Below are 15,000 nucleotides of genomic sequence, written 5' to 3'. Positions count from 1 at the left end.
CTTACACACGACATCAGACATCAGACATCAGACATCAGACATCAGACATCAGACATCAGACATCAGACATCAGACATCAGGTGAAATAGCCCCCTCATAGTACTGTACAGTCAAACCTGTCAAGGCGACCACTCGGATAAGGTGACCACCTGTCCTAACAGACCACTGGAACCAGGACCAAGCTATTTCCAGTCAAATGACCCAGGATAAGGAGACCACCTGGTAGCAGAGACCACGTTTTGAAAGTCCCTTGAGCGGTCGTCTTAGAGAGGTTTCACTGTACATAAATTTTGAGACCAGCTGGAAGAAGATGACGACATCAACTCTTTCAGACTTTCAGTACCTGTAGTATTCCGTACAAACAGACATATTTTTGTTTGCTATGCTTTGTGTAGCAGCTAAGGCATCACACTGAGTGGTTCCCAAGGGTAGCATCTGACTCAGAAGCATTGTGCTAATTTTGAATGCTGTACACGTATGTTGAGCGATCACGGAGAAGAAATTCCTAGTGCAAGTAGAAGACGGTTCTGTGGCGATAAGGCTATTATTGGCCGTTAAACTCAGCCAGGAAGGATTTGAAAACCGTTTATAGGCCATTCACACGACGTGTAAACACTTGCACGTGTGTGATCAAGATAACACTGGCAAACCGTGATCCAGTTCACACGGTGCTGGGAAAACTTTGCACACGTCAATGTATCCATAGTGACCTCCTGAAAGTGCCGGGAAACGTTAAATTTTGAATTTTCCTTTGTTCAAACACTACATTTGCAGTACGCACTTTCAACAACCGACACTTTTGCTGGCGTGCAAAGATAATCGCGAGCAAAAGGGCCTCGGCCAAGATAAAAAAATCAGTTGCACTCTTGTGTCCAAGTTTATCGTATCCGAGTAACTATTCTTGGACCCTGTACCATAAAAGTGAGTTTGCACATCGTGTGAATGGCCTATTAGCTTTAGACTCTTGCGGTGTATACTAGGGAAGTGAATGTTGTCTGATAGCGTGTGTAGACCACCGTTTTTACAGTCTATTATAATGTAGCTTTCTGGAGCTGCATGTGGCGTTATCAATCATTGATGCTGCGTAATGATTGCACAATGGAATGTGTGTGAAACTCGCAGCGTGACCCTTGGTCCTCTGGTTTATTGTGTAACTGCTACTTGTATATGTGTGTTTGTGTGTGTGTGTGTGTGTGTGTGTGTGTGTGTGTATGTGTGTGTGTCCCATATGGTGCAGTGGTATGTGCAGCGATTTCCAATCGAGAGGTTGCGGGTTCGATTCCCGACGATTATGGTCACACACGTCTTTCTTCTCTTTCTCAGACTCCTCCTGACTTTTCTTTCATTCTCCTGGGTGGTTACCAACAGCCAGTGCATGCCGGAGTATGTGGTGTGATGTGTGTGCGGGAAAAAAAAAAGAAGAAAAAAATGAAAAAAATTAAAAAGACCAAAAAGTAGGGATTCACTGGCCAGAAAAAGCCACTTCATAGCTGTGTGGTGTAGACCAGGCTGAATAGTGGCGGTCAATTCTTCAGCCTTGCAAGCTGTTGAATGGTGCAATCCCAGCACAATGTGCTATGGCTTCTGCTGTAGCATCGCTATCATCGCCTCCGGCGATGGGCGTCCAATGGTCCAATGGTATGTGTGTGTGTGTGTGTGTGTGTGTGTGTGTGTGTGTGTGTATGTGTGTGTGTATGTGTGTGTGTGTATATATATATGTGTGTGTGTGTGTGTGTGTGCATGTGTGTTACGTGTAGCATGCACGTCGTGCCAGCTACTCATACACACGGTGTTGACGAACACAAGTCTCTCAACGGCAACCACAAGCTGTACAGCCTCACCAAGACACCGGATGAGAAAACGGTACGGTAGCTGTGGTCTGCTCTACTGTGCAGCAGCAGTGACAGCAGTGACAGCTTCATTCCACTGTCCACATACCCTAATCACTTTCTACCCAGCTTTAGTCACATTAAATACTGTAAAGCCGGAAAGTCTTACGAGTCACAAAGTCTTTTAACGAAAAAATATGGTCGTTAAAACTTAAATATTTTAACGACCAGTGTTTTTCGTTATTTGAAGAAACGTTATCGCGAACCCAGTTTGAGATGTCTGTGTAAAGATACGCATACAGATGCGTGGCCAGGTAGCCATCGTTAAACTTTCTGCACGTTATCATGCCAAAACTACAAAAACGTTCAAAAATGTTAAAGGGGAAGTATACCCTAAAATCAAATTTTCACCAGTTGTAGTCCTCTGGGTGCTGAGTCGAATGGTCTTGGTCCGAGGAAGCTGCGACGTTCCCTTCCTACTTGAATCCCAATCGAACTCGCGCACTTCCACCGAAACTGGGTGACTGCGCCCTACTAGATGGGGATTTGTATGCAAAATGTCACTAAAAGCGCCATTCCGTTCTTATAGAAACACGGATGACCGCGATTGGCCCATATGTTGTAGTCTTTTGGACGCTGAGTCGACTGGTTTTGGTCCGAAAAGGCTGCGATGCAGCGTTCCTCCTTTATTCCCAATCGAACATGATTGAACAAGCGGTCACGTGCTCCTGGGTGCCCAAATCACCTGGTCACCACGCCAGCAGGCGACAACTTTCACACCAAGGTTCAACTCGAGTTCAACTCGAGTGACAGGACTGCACCCAAAAAAGGTCAAACAGGCTAGTAAGTTGTACCCTGCAGGCACGGTGACCAGCTGACTGGTGTACGCAGGAGCACGTGACCGCTTGTTCAACCATGTTCGATTGGGAATAAAGGAGGAACGCTGCATCGCAGCCTTTTCGGACCAAAACCAGTCGACTCAGCGTCCAAAAGACTACAACATATGGGCCAATGGCGGTCACCCGTGCTTTTATAAGAACGAAATGGCGCTTTTAGTGACATTTTTCATACAAATCCCCATCTAGTAGGGCGCAGTCACCCAGTTTCGGTGGAAGTGCGCGAGTTCGATTGGGAATAAAGGAGGAAGGGAGCGTCTGAGCTTCCTCGGACCAAGACCATTCGACTCAGCACCCCGAAAACTACAATTGGTGAAAATTTGATTTTAGGGTATACTTCCCCTTTAAAGCATTTTTGGCCCATCTCCGTAGCGCTAACCGACAGCCCAAGTTGGGTGGTGTGCTGCTTTGCTGCTTCGAATTGTAGTTAGACCGCTTTGTCAAATATCCTACTGGTCTCGTCATAGTCCAGTTACAATCAACATTCTTTGTTCCATTGGGACTGTAGCTTGTGCTCATTTTCGTTGCGCTTGTCTTCCCCACATTTTTGGTCGTTAAACTTTCCGGTTTTACAGTAGATGTGAAGCCCCTCTATACCTGTGAGTATGTAGCGTACTGCTCCCTGGTGCATGCAAGAGTGCAGTGCTGGTCTTCACGTTCGGTCGGGACTCCCAAGCATCGATTTACCTAAGGTCACCTACTTGATTCTACTCGATTCGAAAGGATCCACCTGAAACCACACCGAGTTCATAAATCAAAACCTGTAAAGTGTAAATTTGTGATTTACCAGTAAAGTTGCTGCCATCTTATTAGATGGCAGCGGCTGAACGACCATGCAGTAGATAACTAGCCACATAATCATCTGTTGTTGTGACTGAAATCTTAACCTGATCCCCTGATGTGTGTACCATGCTCTATGCATGTCACTCCATGCACAGGTGGTTCCAATGCCCCTGAAGCCCGGCGATGCGTTGGTGTTTCACGGTGAACTGCATCACTTCACACCACCCAACAAATCAAGCAGTCCGTATGTCTTCTTTATAAGTAACTCCACACCCGGCGTATATGGTCTAGTCCCCCCCCCCCCACACACACACACCTCTGGGAGACACCCATCTTGTCACAGTTGTCCTAGTTTGCAGTCTGGGTTTCTTTAACTATCTTCCACACAACACCACTCACTACCCACAACGACCTGGCAGGTGAAGATGATCAAAACGGAGCAATGATCCAATTTTCTGCACTTGGTCCAAAATGGAATACTAGTAACTGTTCTACCAGGGTTCATCTGTTCTAAAAGGGTTTGCTCCCCACACTGGAGCTCGCGCTACTCCGCCAACTTGACTTGACACTTGACTGACTCACGACTGCCATCCAGAGCACACGAGAAGTCCATCGAACCTTCGACTCGGCAAACCTGCAAGAAAGCACCACTCCCTGCTCAATACACAGTGTTTCGGGGAACCCCTCATCAGTTGAGCTTGAGAAGCCGAAGGAAGATTGTGCCTGAGGAGCATTACTTATATACTGCTCTCCAGTGAGCTCCAGTGTAAGGAGCAAACCCTTTCCTAACAATCATCGCCGAAGTCGCAACCCCTATGATTGTCATCTCTTCTATATAGAGTTAAAGCTGTTTTACATGGGTTAAACTGATTGATTTTTTTGGTCTTTGGCTACTTTGTCGTGGGTCTGGTCAATTACTATCAGTTTGTCTCCCACAACTTAAGGAGCCGTGTCTGAGCCTGTATCTCTGACGCCGGGCCGGGTGTATCCTATTGAGGTCAAAACATCATTCTGACCGACTCTGACGCGAACCATACCATCTATTTTCTGTTAAATTTTGTTTCCGAGAGACCCCCACTGTTGGCGGTGTCATGTGCTCGATGAAACTGTCTACAGGGAAGTCTTGAGATCCTAGTAAAAGTGTTTATTGAACTGGTTCCTGTCTTTCTTGATGTATGCTGCCTTTGTGCATGTGTCACTGTGTGTGTATGTGTTTGTGTGTGTATCTCTCTGTCTGTCTCTGTTTGTCTCTGTCTGTCTCTGTCTGTCTCTGTCTGTCTCTGTCTGTCTCTGTCTGTCTCTGTCTGTCTCTGTCTGTCTCTGTCTGTCTGTGTCTCTCTCTCTCTCTCTCTCTCTCTCTCTCTCTCTCTCTCTCTCTCTCTCTCTCTCTCTCTCTCTCTCTCTCTCTCTCTCTCTCTCTCTCTCTCTCTCTCTCTCTCTCCCTCCCTCCCTCCCTCCCTCCCTCCCTCCCTCCCTCCCTCCCTCCCTCCCTCCCTCTCTCTCTCTCTCTCTCTCTCTCTCTCTCTCTCTCTCTCTCTCTCTCTCTCTCTCTCTCTCTCTCTCTCTCTCTCTCTCTCTCTCTCTCTCTCTCTCTCTCTCTCTCTTTCTTTCTCTCTCTCTCTCTCTCTCTTTCTCTCTCTCTGTGTCTTTGTTTACAGTCGTTATGCTCTTCAGTTACATTACGCGTCAGGCAAGTGCAAACCAACCGTCTGTCCAAAGCCGGACAAACACGATATAACCGCTAGCAGTGAGGAGTCCCAGGCACAGGCGGGGCCAGACGAGACGCATACGAAAGGCAGTGCGGCGGCGTTTGACTGTGATCCGTGCGTCGAGCCGCAGTTCTGGTACTATCGCAAGGCCGAACGGCACGTGATTGGTCGTGACTATGGCGACCCGCATATCTGATGACATCATGCAACGGTATAGCATGTGAGATGACATCGTGCAGCCGTATATGGTGTGAGTGTAGTACACAGCTGTGACCCTGTTCAGTTCAGCATTCGGCCAGCACCCTGATGCCAATGATAATAATTATTACTTGCTATCATCTCCTCCCCCCCCCCCCTCCCTTAGTCCTGGTGTCAGTGGTCTTCTTGCACAGGTGGGCGCCTGATCCGAGTGGTCGCCTTGATAGGTTTTTCTGCACTGTAGATGTGCTGTGCTGCTCTGCTGCTTCGCCACCGTTCACCCATTACCGGCAACAACCTGTCTGATTCTCCCCCCCCCCCCCCTCCCTTTCCCCTCATCTTGACCTGTCAGATGTTGGCCACTACAGTCTGACCTCGCTTATCCGGTCCTCTTTTATCCGGATCCCTCGCCATCCGGATGAAAATCACTGGTCACCGATTTACAGCATATGTCATGCATACATACAGTACGTGTGTTCGACTATCTGGATATTTTTTGTGGACAACGAATGTGTGCGGTTAAGCGAGGTCTGACTGTACTCATATACGGCAGATGCTAGTTATTCCTGATCCTCTTCACACTCTTCACAATGAGCTGCTTTCTGTGCATTGGAGCTTATCTTTATCGGTTTTGAACTTTGATTACGCCTGCTTTCGCCGCTTGAATATTCAAATTTTTGATAATATGATCTTTATCAGAAGTTAGTTGAATCAGTACTCACGCCTTGTGTTGGATGATAACATCAAGAGGGAGTTGTAAAAATACGACTCCTGGTTATGAGCTGAGGAAATGGTGTGCAGCGGGGTGTACTAAAAAAACGGTTTCTTAGTACTCCCTGGCGTGCAGATTGCCGGGCAAATCAGTGTGGAGTTGTCTTCGGGTCATTATCTCGTTTTCATGTGCCCGGTGGCATTGGACATCCCTTGACGATGACTCATGAACTAACAATCAGCATTATACTGTAATATGTAGCCGTGCTGGGCGGTATACCGGTAATATCCGACTGTACGACAACATTATAATCATTAATTATCAGATTTCACCAAGCACGACAGACTGTTGATCAGTGATTTACGCATGCAGGGCGGCGCACCAAATTCACTGTCTCTACAGTCCGTTTCAAAAAGATTTACAACCCTGGCGATCGCCCGCGGAGTTTGGCGTCTTACCGTATGAGCGCGAACTCGAGCGCTGCCTGGAAAAACTCACTGTGAACTCGAAGAAATATTCCGCGCGAAAGCAGGAAAAATGACAACTCACTCACGTTGACGAATTGACACAGTCATGGACGTACGTCTGGTTTACAACAAACGAGTTCTTCTTCGTATCGATAATGGAGTCAGAGAGGACATGTCGAAACGAAAGTGTTGTAAATGTTGACGAGCGGCATGTGTCCCAATCCGTTTTGTGACCAAAATAGTTTCTTTGAGCTGCGATGCAATTCACTCACCGTCACGGTGACGAAAACGACATCGACACGGACTCATTCCCAAGGCCATGACTTGGCAAAGCTATCCGTGTGACTTCGACGACATTTTGAGAAAAACAGACGCTTGTGAACGCTGATAGAAGACGGCGTTGACTGCTAAATTCAAATAAATTGGCGATCTTGAAATACTAAAAATAAATCTCGAAAAGCTACAGCGCGATGACTTCCATATTCACTCACACCATTGCAGTGTTGTGGGTGTGTTCACATGGCGTGAGCCAGTCAAGTGTCAGTCAGTTCGGCAGGAAGCGCGACCTCCAACAACAAGTCGTTTGGTGCAGCCATCTTCTTTGTCTTGTACCAGCTTGATCACCAAAACAATGAAAAAAAAGTTTGACTTGAGGATAGGTTGGGATTTGAACTCACAACTTCATGGTCAGCAGACAGCATTCATAACCACAAGGCCAAAAAGGAAAGGAGAAATCGTGGGTTTTGATAAAAAATCGATACTGGCTTCCTGGGCAAATTGTAAACCATGGGAAAAGGCCGGAAACCTGGCCGAAATTCTAACTCCTTAACGGTTGGTCCAATTGTTCCGAAACCTTCACAGAACAATTTGCCGTGTCCTAACAAGCCATTCTATGTACTTTGTTGTCCAAATTTCCCTTATCTTCATACTTTTTAAGACCCAAACCTGATTGTAAATCTTTTTGAAACAGACTATAGTCTAGTCTACACCGCCACCGGGTACCACTGCAGTACTGGGCTGTAAGACTGTAACCATGGTAACTACACTGCTGGCAACTGAAATCCGACCCTGTAGCGGTGCGCTAGCCGCGTTAGCGATTCGTACGAGACGCTAGGGGGTCGGATTTCGGCCAGCAGTGTATGTAAGATCAGTGGTAGATGTACACGTACTCTACAGACAGTACTCAGACAGTGACTGACGCTTACAATGTCATGTACATGTACATGTATCTACAGGGCTGGTACTGTATAGCTGGTACCAGGGAGTAGTAAAATACTGTATTTTACTACTCCCTGGCTGGTACTGTAGTATACAATAACAAGAGTAGATAAACAAGAGTGTGCAACTCCGGATCTCTCCTGCACAATCTGCAGATACTCCCGCCCACGGCGGAATTTTTTGTTGACGTCACCTTTTTTCAGAGAAACGCGGACTTTGCCGCAGAGCAGTGTGAGAGCACGTGCTGGGCACAGACCTTGTAGTGTAAAGCCCGGCCAAGTGCACGAGGGAAACCTCTCCAAAAGGCTCGCAGCGCGTGCGTCGTCGAAAAGATTACGTCAACAAAAAATTCCGCCGTGGGCCAACCAATCCGCGAGTTGCACACTCTTGTTTATCTACTCTTGACAATAATCATGACAGTGTGACGTCATTATGTAGATCTACATGTACATGATTGTGCATGATCTATGGTAGATCCGCTGGTAAGTGTTATGACACTATTAGTATTAGTACAGTGAATATAAGGCGACTCCTCAAGGGACGAGACAAAGTGGTCGCCGTGGCCAGGTGGTCTTCTTATCCAGGTTCAGTGGGTCACGTGACCATATGGTACATCATTTTGATCAGTGCATCACATCATAGGTGTGTGGCACTGTGTGCACTGTGCACAGTCAGTGCACACAGTGCCACACACCTATGCTACAGTAAGATCGGGCGCCGAAGAACGCAGGGGCTCGAGCGCAGCCTAGGAAAGTTCTTAAAATTTTGATTCTAGCCAGACCGTTCTTATTCACACGCGCGCGCGGCGAGTCGAGTGACGTCATGACGTTTGTCATGTACATGTCGTGCAATGTAGTACTTCTAAACTAGTGGGTGTCGTAAATATTAAATGGGAATGACTGTACATGTACTGATGATGTAGCAGTTACTGTTTACACGTGTACATGACATGCACTCACCTCCCATACATGTACAATGTAGATCTACGTGTAAATTCGCAACTTGGAAATTCCAAATTTTAAAAGTGTTCTTAAATCTGATAATTCTAGCCTGGACTGTTCTTAAATTTTGCCGGTTTTCCAGCCTGGGTGTTCTTCGGCGAGGTGTTCTTCGGCGCCCGATCTTACTGTACTCTAGCACGACTCATGTGCCTGGGGTCCTCAGACCTAGTACCTGTCAAATGTCGTGTATGTGCACCATGACCATGTACATCTACACTTCCTGCACTGATGTGTAGATCTACCATGCCTGGTGCACCATGCAATGCATACAGTCATTTACATGACTAGCACTGTACAAAGCGGTCGCGGGTGGGTGGTCGCCAGTCGCGTTGAGCGAGTGGTCGCCTTATCCGAGGTGTTTTGAATGTGAATGCGTCCGTGACAAGGAAAAGTGGTCGCCATGGTCGAGTGGTCGCCATATCCGAGTGGTCGCCATTACAGGTTTCAATGTACTAGTATTAGGTGAACACGCAGTGCTTTTTCAGCCAGCCATGCATCGCCGCATCGATTTCACTTTGGCAATCCAACAGTACATGACTGCTGTTATGGTGTCACATGATGATAGACCAGCGTATCTTCTGTTGGGGGAGTCTTTCTGACATTGCCACTCGAACTTGACAATAGAAGCTGCTTTTCGTATGTGCAGTTACATTGAGCCATGGTGTTTCTGTCTTATGTTTGTGAATCCTTCCCGGAAGCAAATGCTGGTTTTATGCATTCGTGTAATTACTCAGCGTTATTTGCACGCCAATAATAATAATCTTCTGTTGCCATGGCCATGATTGCTCACTCAGCGCGGCAGCAGCTCAGTAAAATCCGATCCGCTTAGTGCAGTCAATGTCACCACGGTCAGGTCGTCCGCTGTGAAGTCCTACACCTGACACTCCCGATCGGATTTCAGTGCAGAGTTGCAGTTTGTACGTGACTAAAACCAACCGGTTTACTCTTGGGGTGACTGAAAATTGAGAAAATCACGAGACTCCGAGTCGGAGTGACGGATGACAGACTTTTTTTAGCATGCTCTTGGGGCGATAACCATGATAACATGATCACGGATGCCGGCCCCGGAGTCGTCAAGCTAACACCATGAACACGGCACTGCATAGTTTACAGTTCAGCGCCTGGCCTACCGCCTCTGGAGGCGCTGCGATCATCGACGCCCTTTCCAGTATCGGCCTTGCACTGCGGCGAGAGCATACCGGTATCCGCGTGGCGGTGGTACTGAGTGGGAGAGTTACCTAGAAAAGAACGCAGGGTCGCGGGTAAAAGAAGCTGAGAAAGCGCAGTGTCATACCGTCCGTTATCGGATGAGCCACGCACGGCTAGGCTAGCCTCCGCTCATCTCTCTCTCTCCCACTCCGGCCATTCATTATCTTCGTGGTGCTCGTTGTTCGAGCGTCCACGGCCGTAGAGCGCTCTGTGCGGTTCCTGACGGAGGAAGAGAGGAGGATTCGCCATTGCACCTGGTCTCGAATTTGGCTAGCGGAGTCGAACAAATCGACACGTGCTCGGTAAGTGATAGTTGTGTGTTGTTGACTATGCTAGCGATCTAGCGAAGGGTGGATTCGCGCTCGGGGACTTGCAGGAAATATTCTAAACAATGAATTGGCGTCCCTAGCTGCCTAGCTTCCTGTTGGAGGGTATCGAACCTAGACTAGAGCTTAGTAGAGGCTTTGATAGCAGATCTTCTCGTCGCTTTCGTTGTAGGGACAACGGGGTGGGTAATCATGGTAATGACTCTTGAGTGGATTTGTTTGTGGTCCTCAGAACATGTGTGTAATAGGAAACATGCATAGACGCACAATCGCTCCAATCTTTCCGATTCTTGCATGCATGGCAGCACGCGAAGCATGAACGTGGTTCGTGATCGTAGGAAACGTCGGTTCGGTGTTCTTGTTCGTTCATCGTCGAGTGTCTTGTTTTTGTTTTGTTTTGTTTGCGTGTTAGGCGCGCATCTACACTACTGTACTGTTCAATGGAATCCAGTCGAGTCACTCAAGTACGCGCCGGGCGTCGCGCAGCCCTAGACCTGCAAACACTGGGCTACGGAATGATGCAAGGCGCAAACTACTCTTGAGTGACCCGACTGGACTTCATTGGGCGCTTTCGATTACACGTTAATTAAAGGGGAAGTATACCCTAAAATCAAATTTTCACCAGTTGTAGTCTTCGGGGTGCTGAGTCGAATTGTCTTGGTCCGAGGAAGCTGAGACGCTCCCTTCCTCCTTTATTCCCAATCGAACTCGCGCGCTTCCACCGAAACTGGGTGACTGCGCCCTACTAGATGGGGATTTGTATGCAAAATGTCACTAAAAGCGCCATTTCGTTCTTATAAAAGCACGGATGACCGCGATTGGCCCATATGTTGTAGTCTTTTGGACGCTGAGTCGACTGGTTTTGGTCCGAAAAGGCTGCGATGCAGCGTTCCTCCTTTATTCCCAATCGAACATGGTTGAACAAGCGGTCACGTGCTCCTGCGTACACCAGTCACCTGGTCACCGTGCCTGCAGGGTACAACTTACTAGCCTGTTTGACCTCTTTTGGGTGCAGTCCTGTCACTCGAGTTGAACTCGAACCTTGGTGTGAAAGTTGTCGCCTGCTGGCGTGGTGACCAGGTGATTTGGGCACCCAGGAGCACGTGACCACTTGTTCAACCATGTTCGATTGGGAATAAAGGAGGAACGCTGCATCGCAGCCTTTTCGGACCAACACCAGTCGACTCAGCGTCCAAAAGACTACAACATATGGGCCGATCGCGGTCATCCGTGCTTTTATAGGAACGAAATGGCGCTTTTAGTGACATTTTGCATACAAATCCCCATCTAGTAGGGCGCAGTCACCCAGTTTTGGTGGAAGTGCGCGAGTTCGATTGGGATTCAAGTAGGAAGGGAGCGTCGCAGCTTCCTCGGACCAAGACCATTCGACTCAGCACCCAGAAGACTACAACTGGTGAAAATTTGATTTTAGGGTATACTTCCCCTTTAACACAATTCTGGAACTGGTTTTTTTAAATTCTGGAATGACCAGAATGAGCGTATTCCGGCCTTGTAAACGAACGACTGGAATTCACAACGCATTTTATTCATGTCATGTCACAAACGAAATTGATGAATCGCAAAAAGAGATCACGTACACCCTCGCGATCGATCGCGCGCACGCCGGCCAGGGAGGCTCTTCGCGCGCCTGAGTCATGACCAAACCGGTAACACACCGACAGTGCAATTCTGGCGCCAGAATTAGAGAAATTCCGCCTTCTCTTCAGAATTGATGGATTCGACGGAATAGGATAAAATCAATTCTAACGACGGAATTTGTCACTTTTTGTGTAATCGAACTGTGCATCAACAATAACTAATTCTAGAATTGACCGAAATGCGTGTAATCGAAAGCGCCCATTGAGCAGCACTGTACATCCATATACTTCATGCGTGCACAGTCGAGTTTGTTGGTACTGACCATTTAATTGCAAGGATCCTCCAAAGGCAAATGGATGCCTATGAAAGGGAGTGTCCAAAAGAATACGATGTCAGAGGGGTGGGGGAATTGTCATGAGGGAAGGAAAGAGGGAGTGCACGGCAGAAAGGAGCGAAAGGAGAACACAAATCGAAACAACTAGGATGCAGGAATTGTAACAGACTGATGAACTGATAGTGAAGAATCATCTTTCAATGAACAAATGAGTTTATATGATAGAAGATGCGCGCGCAATAGCGCGAGATAGTAACATGTATAAGGTGAGAAGTAACACAAAGGTGAAAACTGTCACAGGAATGGTCAAGAGGGGGTATACCAACAAAGCTAGGTTCAAAAGTTCGGAATGCCTTTCACCAAGTGCCTTCATGCGTCTGCGCTCAAGAATACTGATACAAGACATAAGCAAGCCGAATCCACATCACTGCTGTTAGCATCACACAAGTATTAGCATGTACAGGTTACTCTCAAGCAGAGTTACCAGACACTTGCCCTCTGACATTGGTGCATTGGTGCAGCAGCTAGCCCGAATAATTCCCTTCTCTTGGGCCATTCTGCATGTAAAATGGAATGGTCTGTGTGTGTGTGTGTGTGTGTGTGTGTGTGTGTGTGTGTGTGTGTGTGTGTGTGTGTGTACATGGTGTGTATGTGCATGTATGCACCTACATGTTTATGTATGTCTTTCCTCCATTAGTCACTACTCCCAGCGCCAGCAGCTGATTCAACACACACCACACTGGCAGTACTCGCAGGCATCACACGCCAACCAAACACCCTGGCCAAGTGCAGTCTGATGATTGATTGGATCCCGCTGTCCAGTTGGTTCTGCTCGAATTGGTAACGTCTCGTCCATCAGCCATTTCAACCTTGTCTAGACCAAAGTCTCAGATCGTCACTGTTGTCTGGACATAAACCTACGCGCGTGCTACTGTGACATCATCAGTGGCTGCAAGTCCCGGGTGGAGTGCATCGGATCACCATGGCATCCGATGGTTACACTCAGCTCTTCGTGTCCAGCACTCTCATACCAAACACACTTTCTCTGAAGGTGAGTATGTCGTGGAATACAATCCATGGTGATTGTCGTCTTATTGTCATTCTGCTTACTGTCTTGGCTCTCTGTCTGGATATGATTCTGCATTTCTCACTGATTAGAGCGGCTCGAGCAGCTTATGAGAGGCTGACTTCATTGTTTGGTGGAACTACTGATGTAGTTCCATTGGTAAGCGTGTTCCGCAATGTCAGCTGCAGGATCATACACAGCTGTGCGGGTGGCATTGTAGGGCCTATCTGGAGCCTATCTGAAAACCTTTCAACGCTAACGCCGAGACCTCTGGTCGGTTGAGTTGCTCCCTGTACATTGGCACGTCGTCCCTTCATCCCCTGTGTCTTGTCACAGTTTGTATTTGTCTCCACATGTATTTTGGTAGAGCTGTGTTCCCAGTAAAAATAAAATAAAACTAATTTGGCGCATGTTACAAGAGTTACAGTGCGGATCAATGAAATCCGATCGCATGAGTCAAGTTGTTCCGCTCTGCACCATTTCACATTAGAGTGTTTGCAGGTCTGATACTGCACAGCGGGCGGCGTGGCATTCTCTCACTTGATTTGATTTCATTGAGCAGTGCTGTAAATATGAAGCATCCTGTTCGTGTACGAGCATACATACGTTTGCTTTCTTGTACATGCTCTTGATGCCATACTGTGCCATGCCCAGGTTAAGGGACATGAGAGTCTTCAGTCGTTGTTGGATCTGGTTTGCAACAGCATTCCCGATGGTGACTGCTCCGGTCTAAAGCTCTATCACATCGACACGGCGGTAAGACGTGTGCACTCGCCTGTTTGTTTGTTTGTCTGTCTGTCTGTCTGTTTATCTGCCTGTCTGTCTGCCTGTCTGTCTGTCTGTCTGTCTGTCTGTCTGTCTGTCTGTCTGTCTGTCTGTCTGTCAGTCTGTCTGTCTGTCTGTCTGTCTGTCTGTCTGCCTGTCTGTTTGTGCCTTCTCCTTATGTTCATCTGCTCACGTGCACATCCATCAATCCGTCCATTTGTGATCCATTTGTCTGTTTTTTTTTGCATAAAGAAGGTGCAATTTCAAAAATTTCCTAAAAAATAAAGAAGGTGGCTGTTGTAAATGTTTGAGCTTACGCGGCCTGCCGACTAACTGACACAGAATAGCCACCATGTTAAGAGATCACCACCAATGTCTCAGCGTCCTAATTATGCCCTTTCCTCTGTCTGTATTATGTTAGTCTCAAGCCAATGCCTTGTCAGTATGGTAGTACAAGTGCTACTTGTAGTTCTTAGTATGAAGTCAGACTCAAGGGGCGGGTCCAGGAGGGGTTCCAGGGGGTCAGTGGAACCCCCTAAATTTCGTAAATGTACTACTGGCAACCATATGCGTGTCTGTGTACATGTATCAGCTGTTAAGTTTTGACTATACTGGAACCCCCACCCCCTGTAGAGATCGCTGGATCCACCACTGAGTCTTGCTCCTGCTGCAAGGACCAGCTATCTATTGTTGAAGTGTGTAAACCTTCAAGATGCACCTTTTCAGTCAGGCAGAGGCACATACTTGTGTGGTTGATCAAGCCTTTGTTGCTACATGTGTGTGTGTATGTGTGTGTATGTATGTGTGTGTGTGTGTGTGTGTGTGTGTGTGTGTGTGTGTGTGTGTGTGTGTGTGCGTGTGTGCGTGCGTGGACACGCGTGCATGCGT

At 47.5% G+C, this 15,000-nt stretch overlaps 2 protein-coding genes across 4 annotated transcripts in view; both read left to right on the top strand.

Annotated features, from left to right (window-relative positions):
* The window catches only part of LOC135820773 (uncharacterized), a 13,506-nt gene extending 7,370 nt beyond the window's left edge, over positions 1-6,136 (top strand). For 2 of the 3 annotated variants that reach the window (XM_065333807.1, XM_065333806.1), the window contains exons 6-8: positions 1,758-1,863; positions 3,664-3,752; positions 5,167-6,136. In XM_065333807.1, coding sequence (XP_065189879.1) covers positions 1,758-1,863; positions 3,664-3,752; positions 5,167-5,413 — 442 coding nt within the window. In that variant the 3' untranslated portion in view covers positions 5,414-6,136. The remainder of the gene's footprint in view (positions 1-1,757; positions 1,864-3,663; positions 3,753-5,166) is intronic. The other variant, XM_065333808.1, reaches the window with a different exon arrangement.
* A 3,879-nt stretch (positions 6,137-10,015) lies between these two features.
* The window catches only part of LOC135820770 (uncharacterized), a 46,286-nt gene continuing 41,301 nt past the window's right edge, over positions 10,016-15,000 (top strand). The window contains exons 1-3 of the mRNA XM_065333803.1: positions 10,016-10,324; positions 12,979-13,332; positions 14,002-14,103. Coding sequence (XP_065189875.1) covers positions 13,264-13,332; positions 14,002-14,103 — 171 coding nt within the window. The 5' untranslated portion in view covers positions 10,016-10,324; positions 12,979-13,263. The remainder of the gene's footprint in view (positions 10,325-12,978; positions 13,333-14,001; positions 14,104-15,000) is intronic.

The sequence above is a fragment of the Sycon ciliatum genome, chromosome 7 (assembly GCF_964019385.1).
Source record: "Sycon ciliatum chromosome 7, ocSycCili1.1, whole genome shotgun sequence".
Classification (NCBI taxonomy): Eukaryota; Metazoa; Porifera; class Calcarea; order Leucosolenida; family Sycettidae; genus Sycon; species Sycon ciliatum.
Note: the sequence above shows the minus strand (reverse complement) of the source record. Positions and strands in the feature narration are given on the sequence as shown.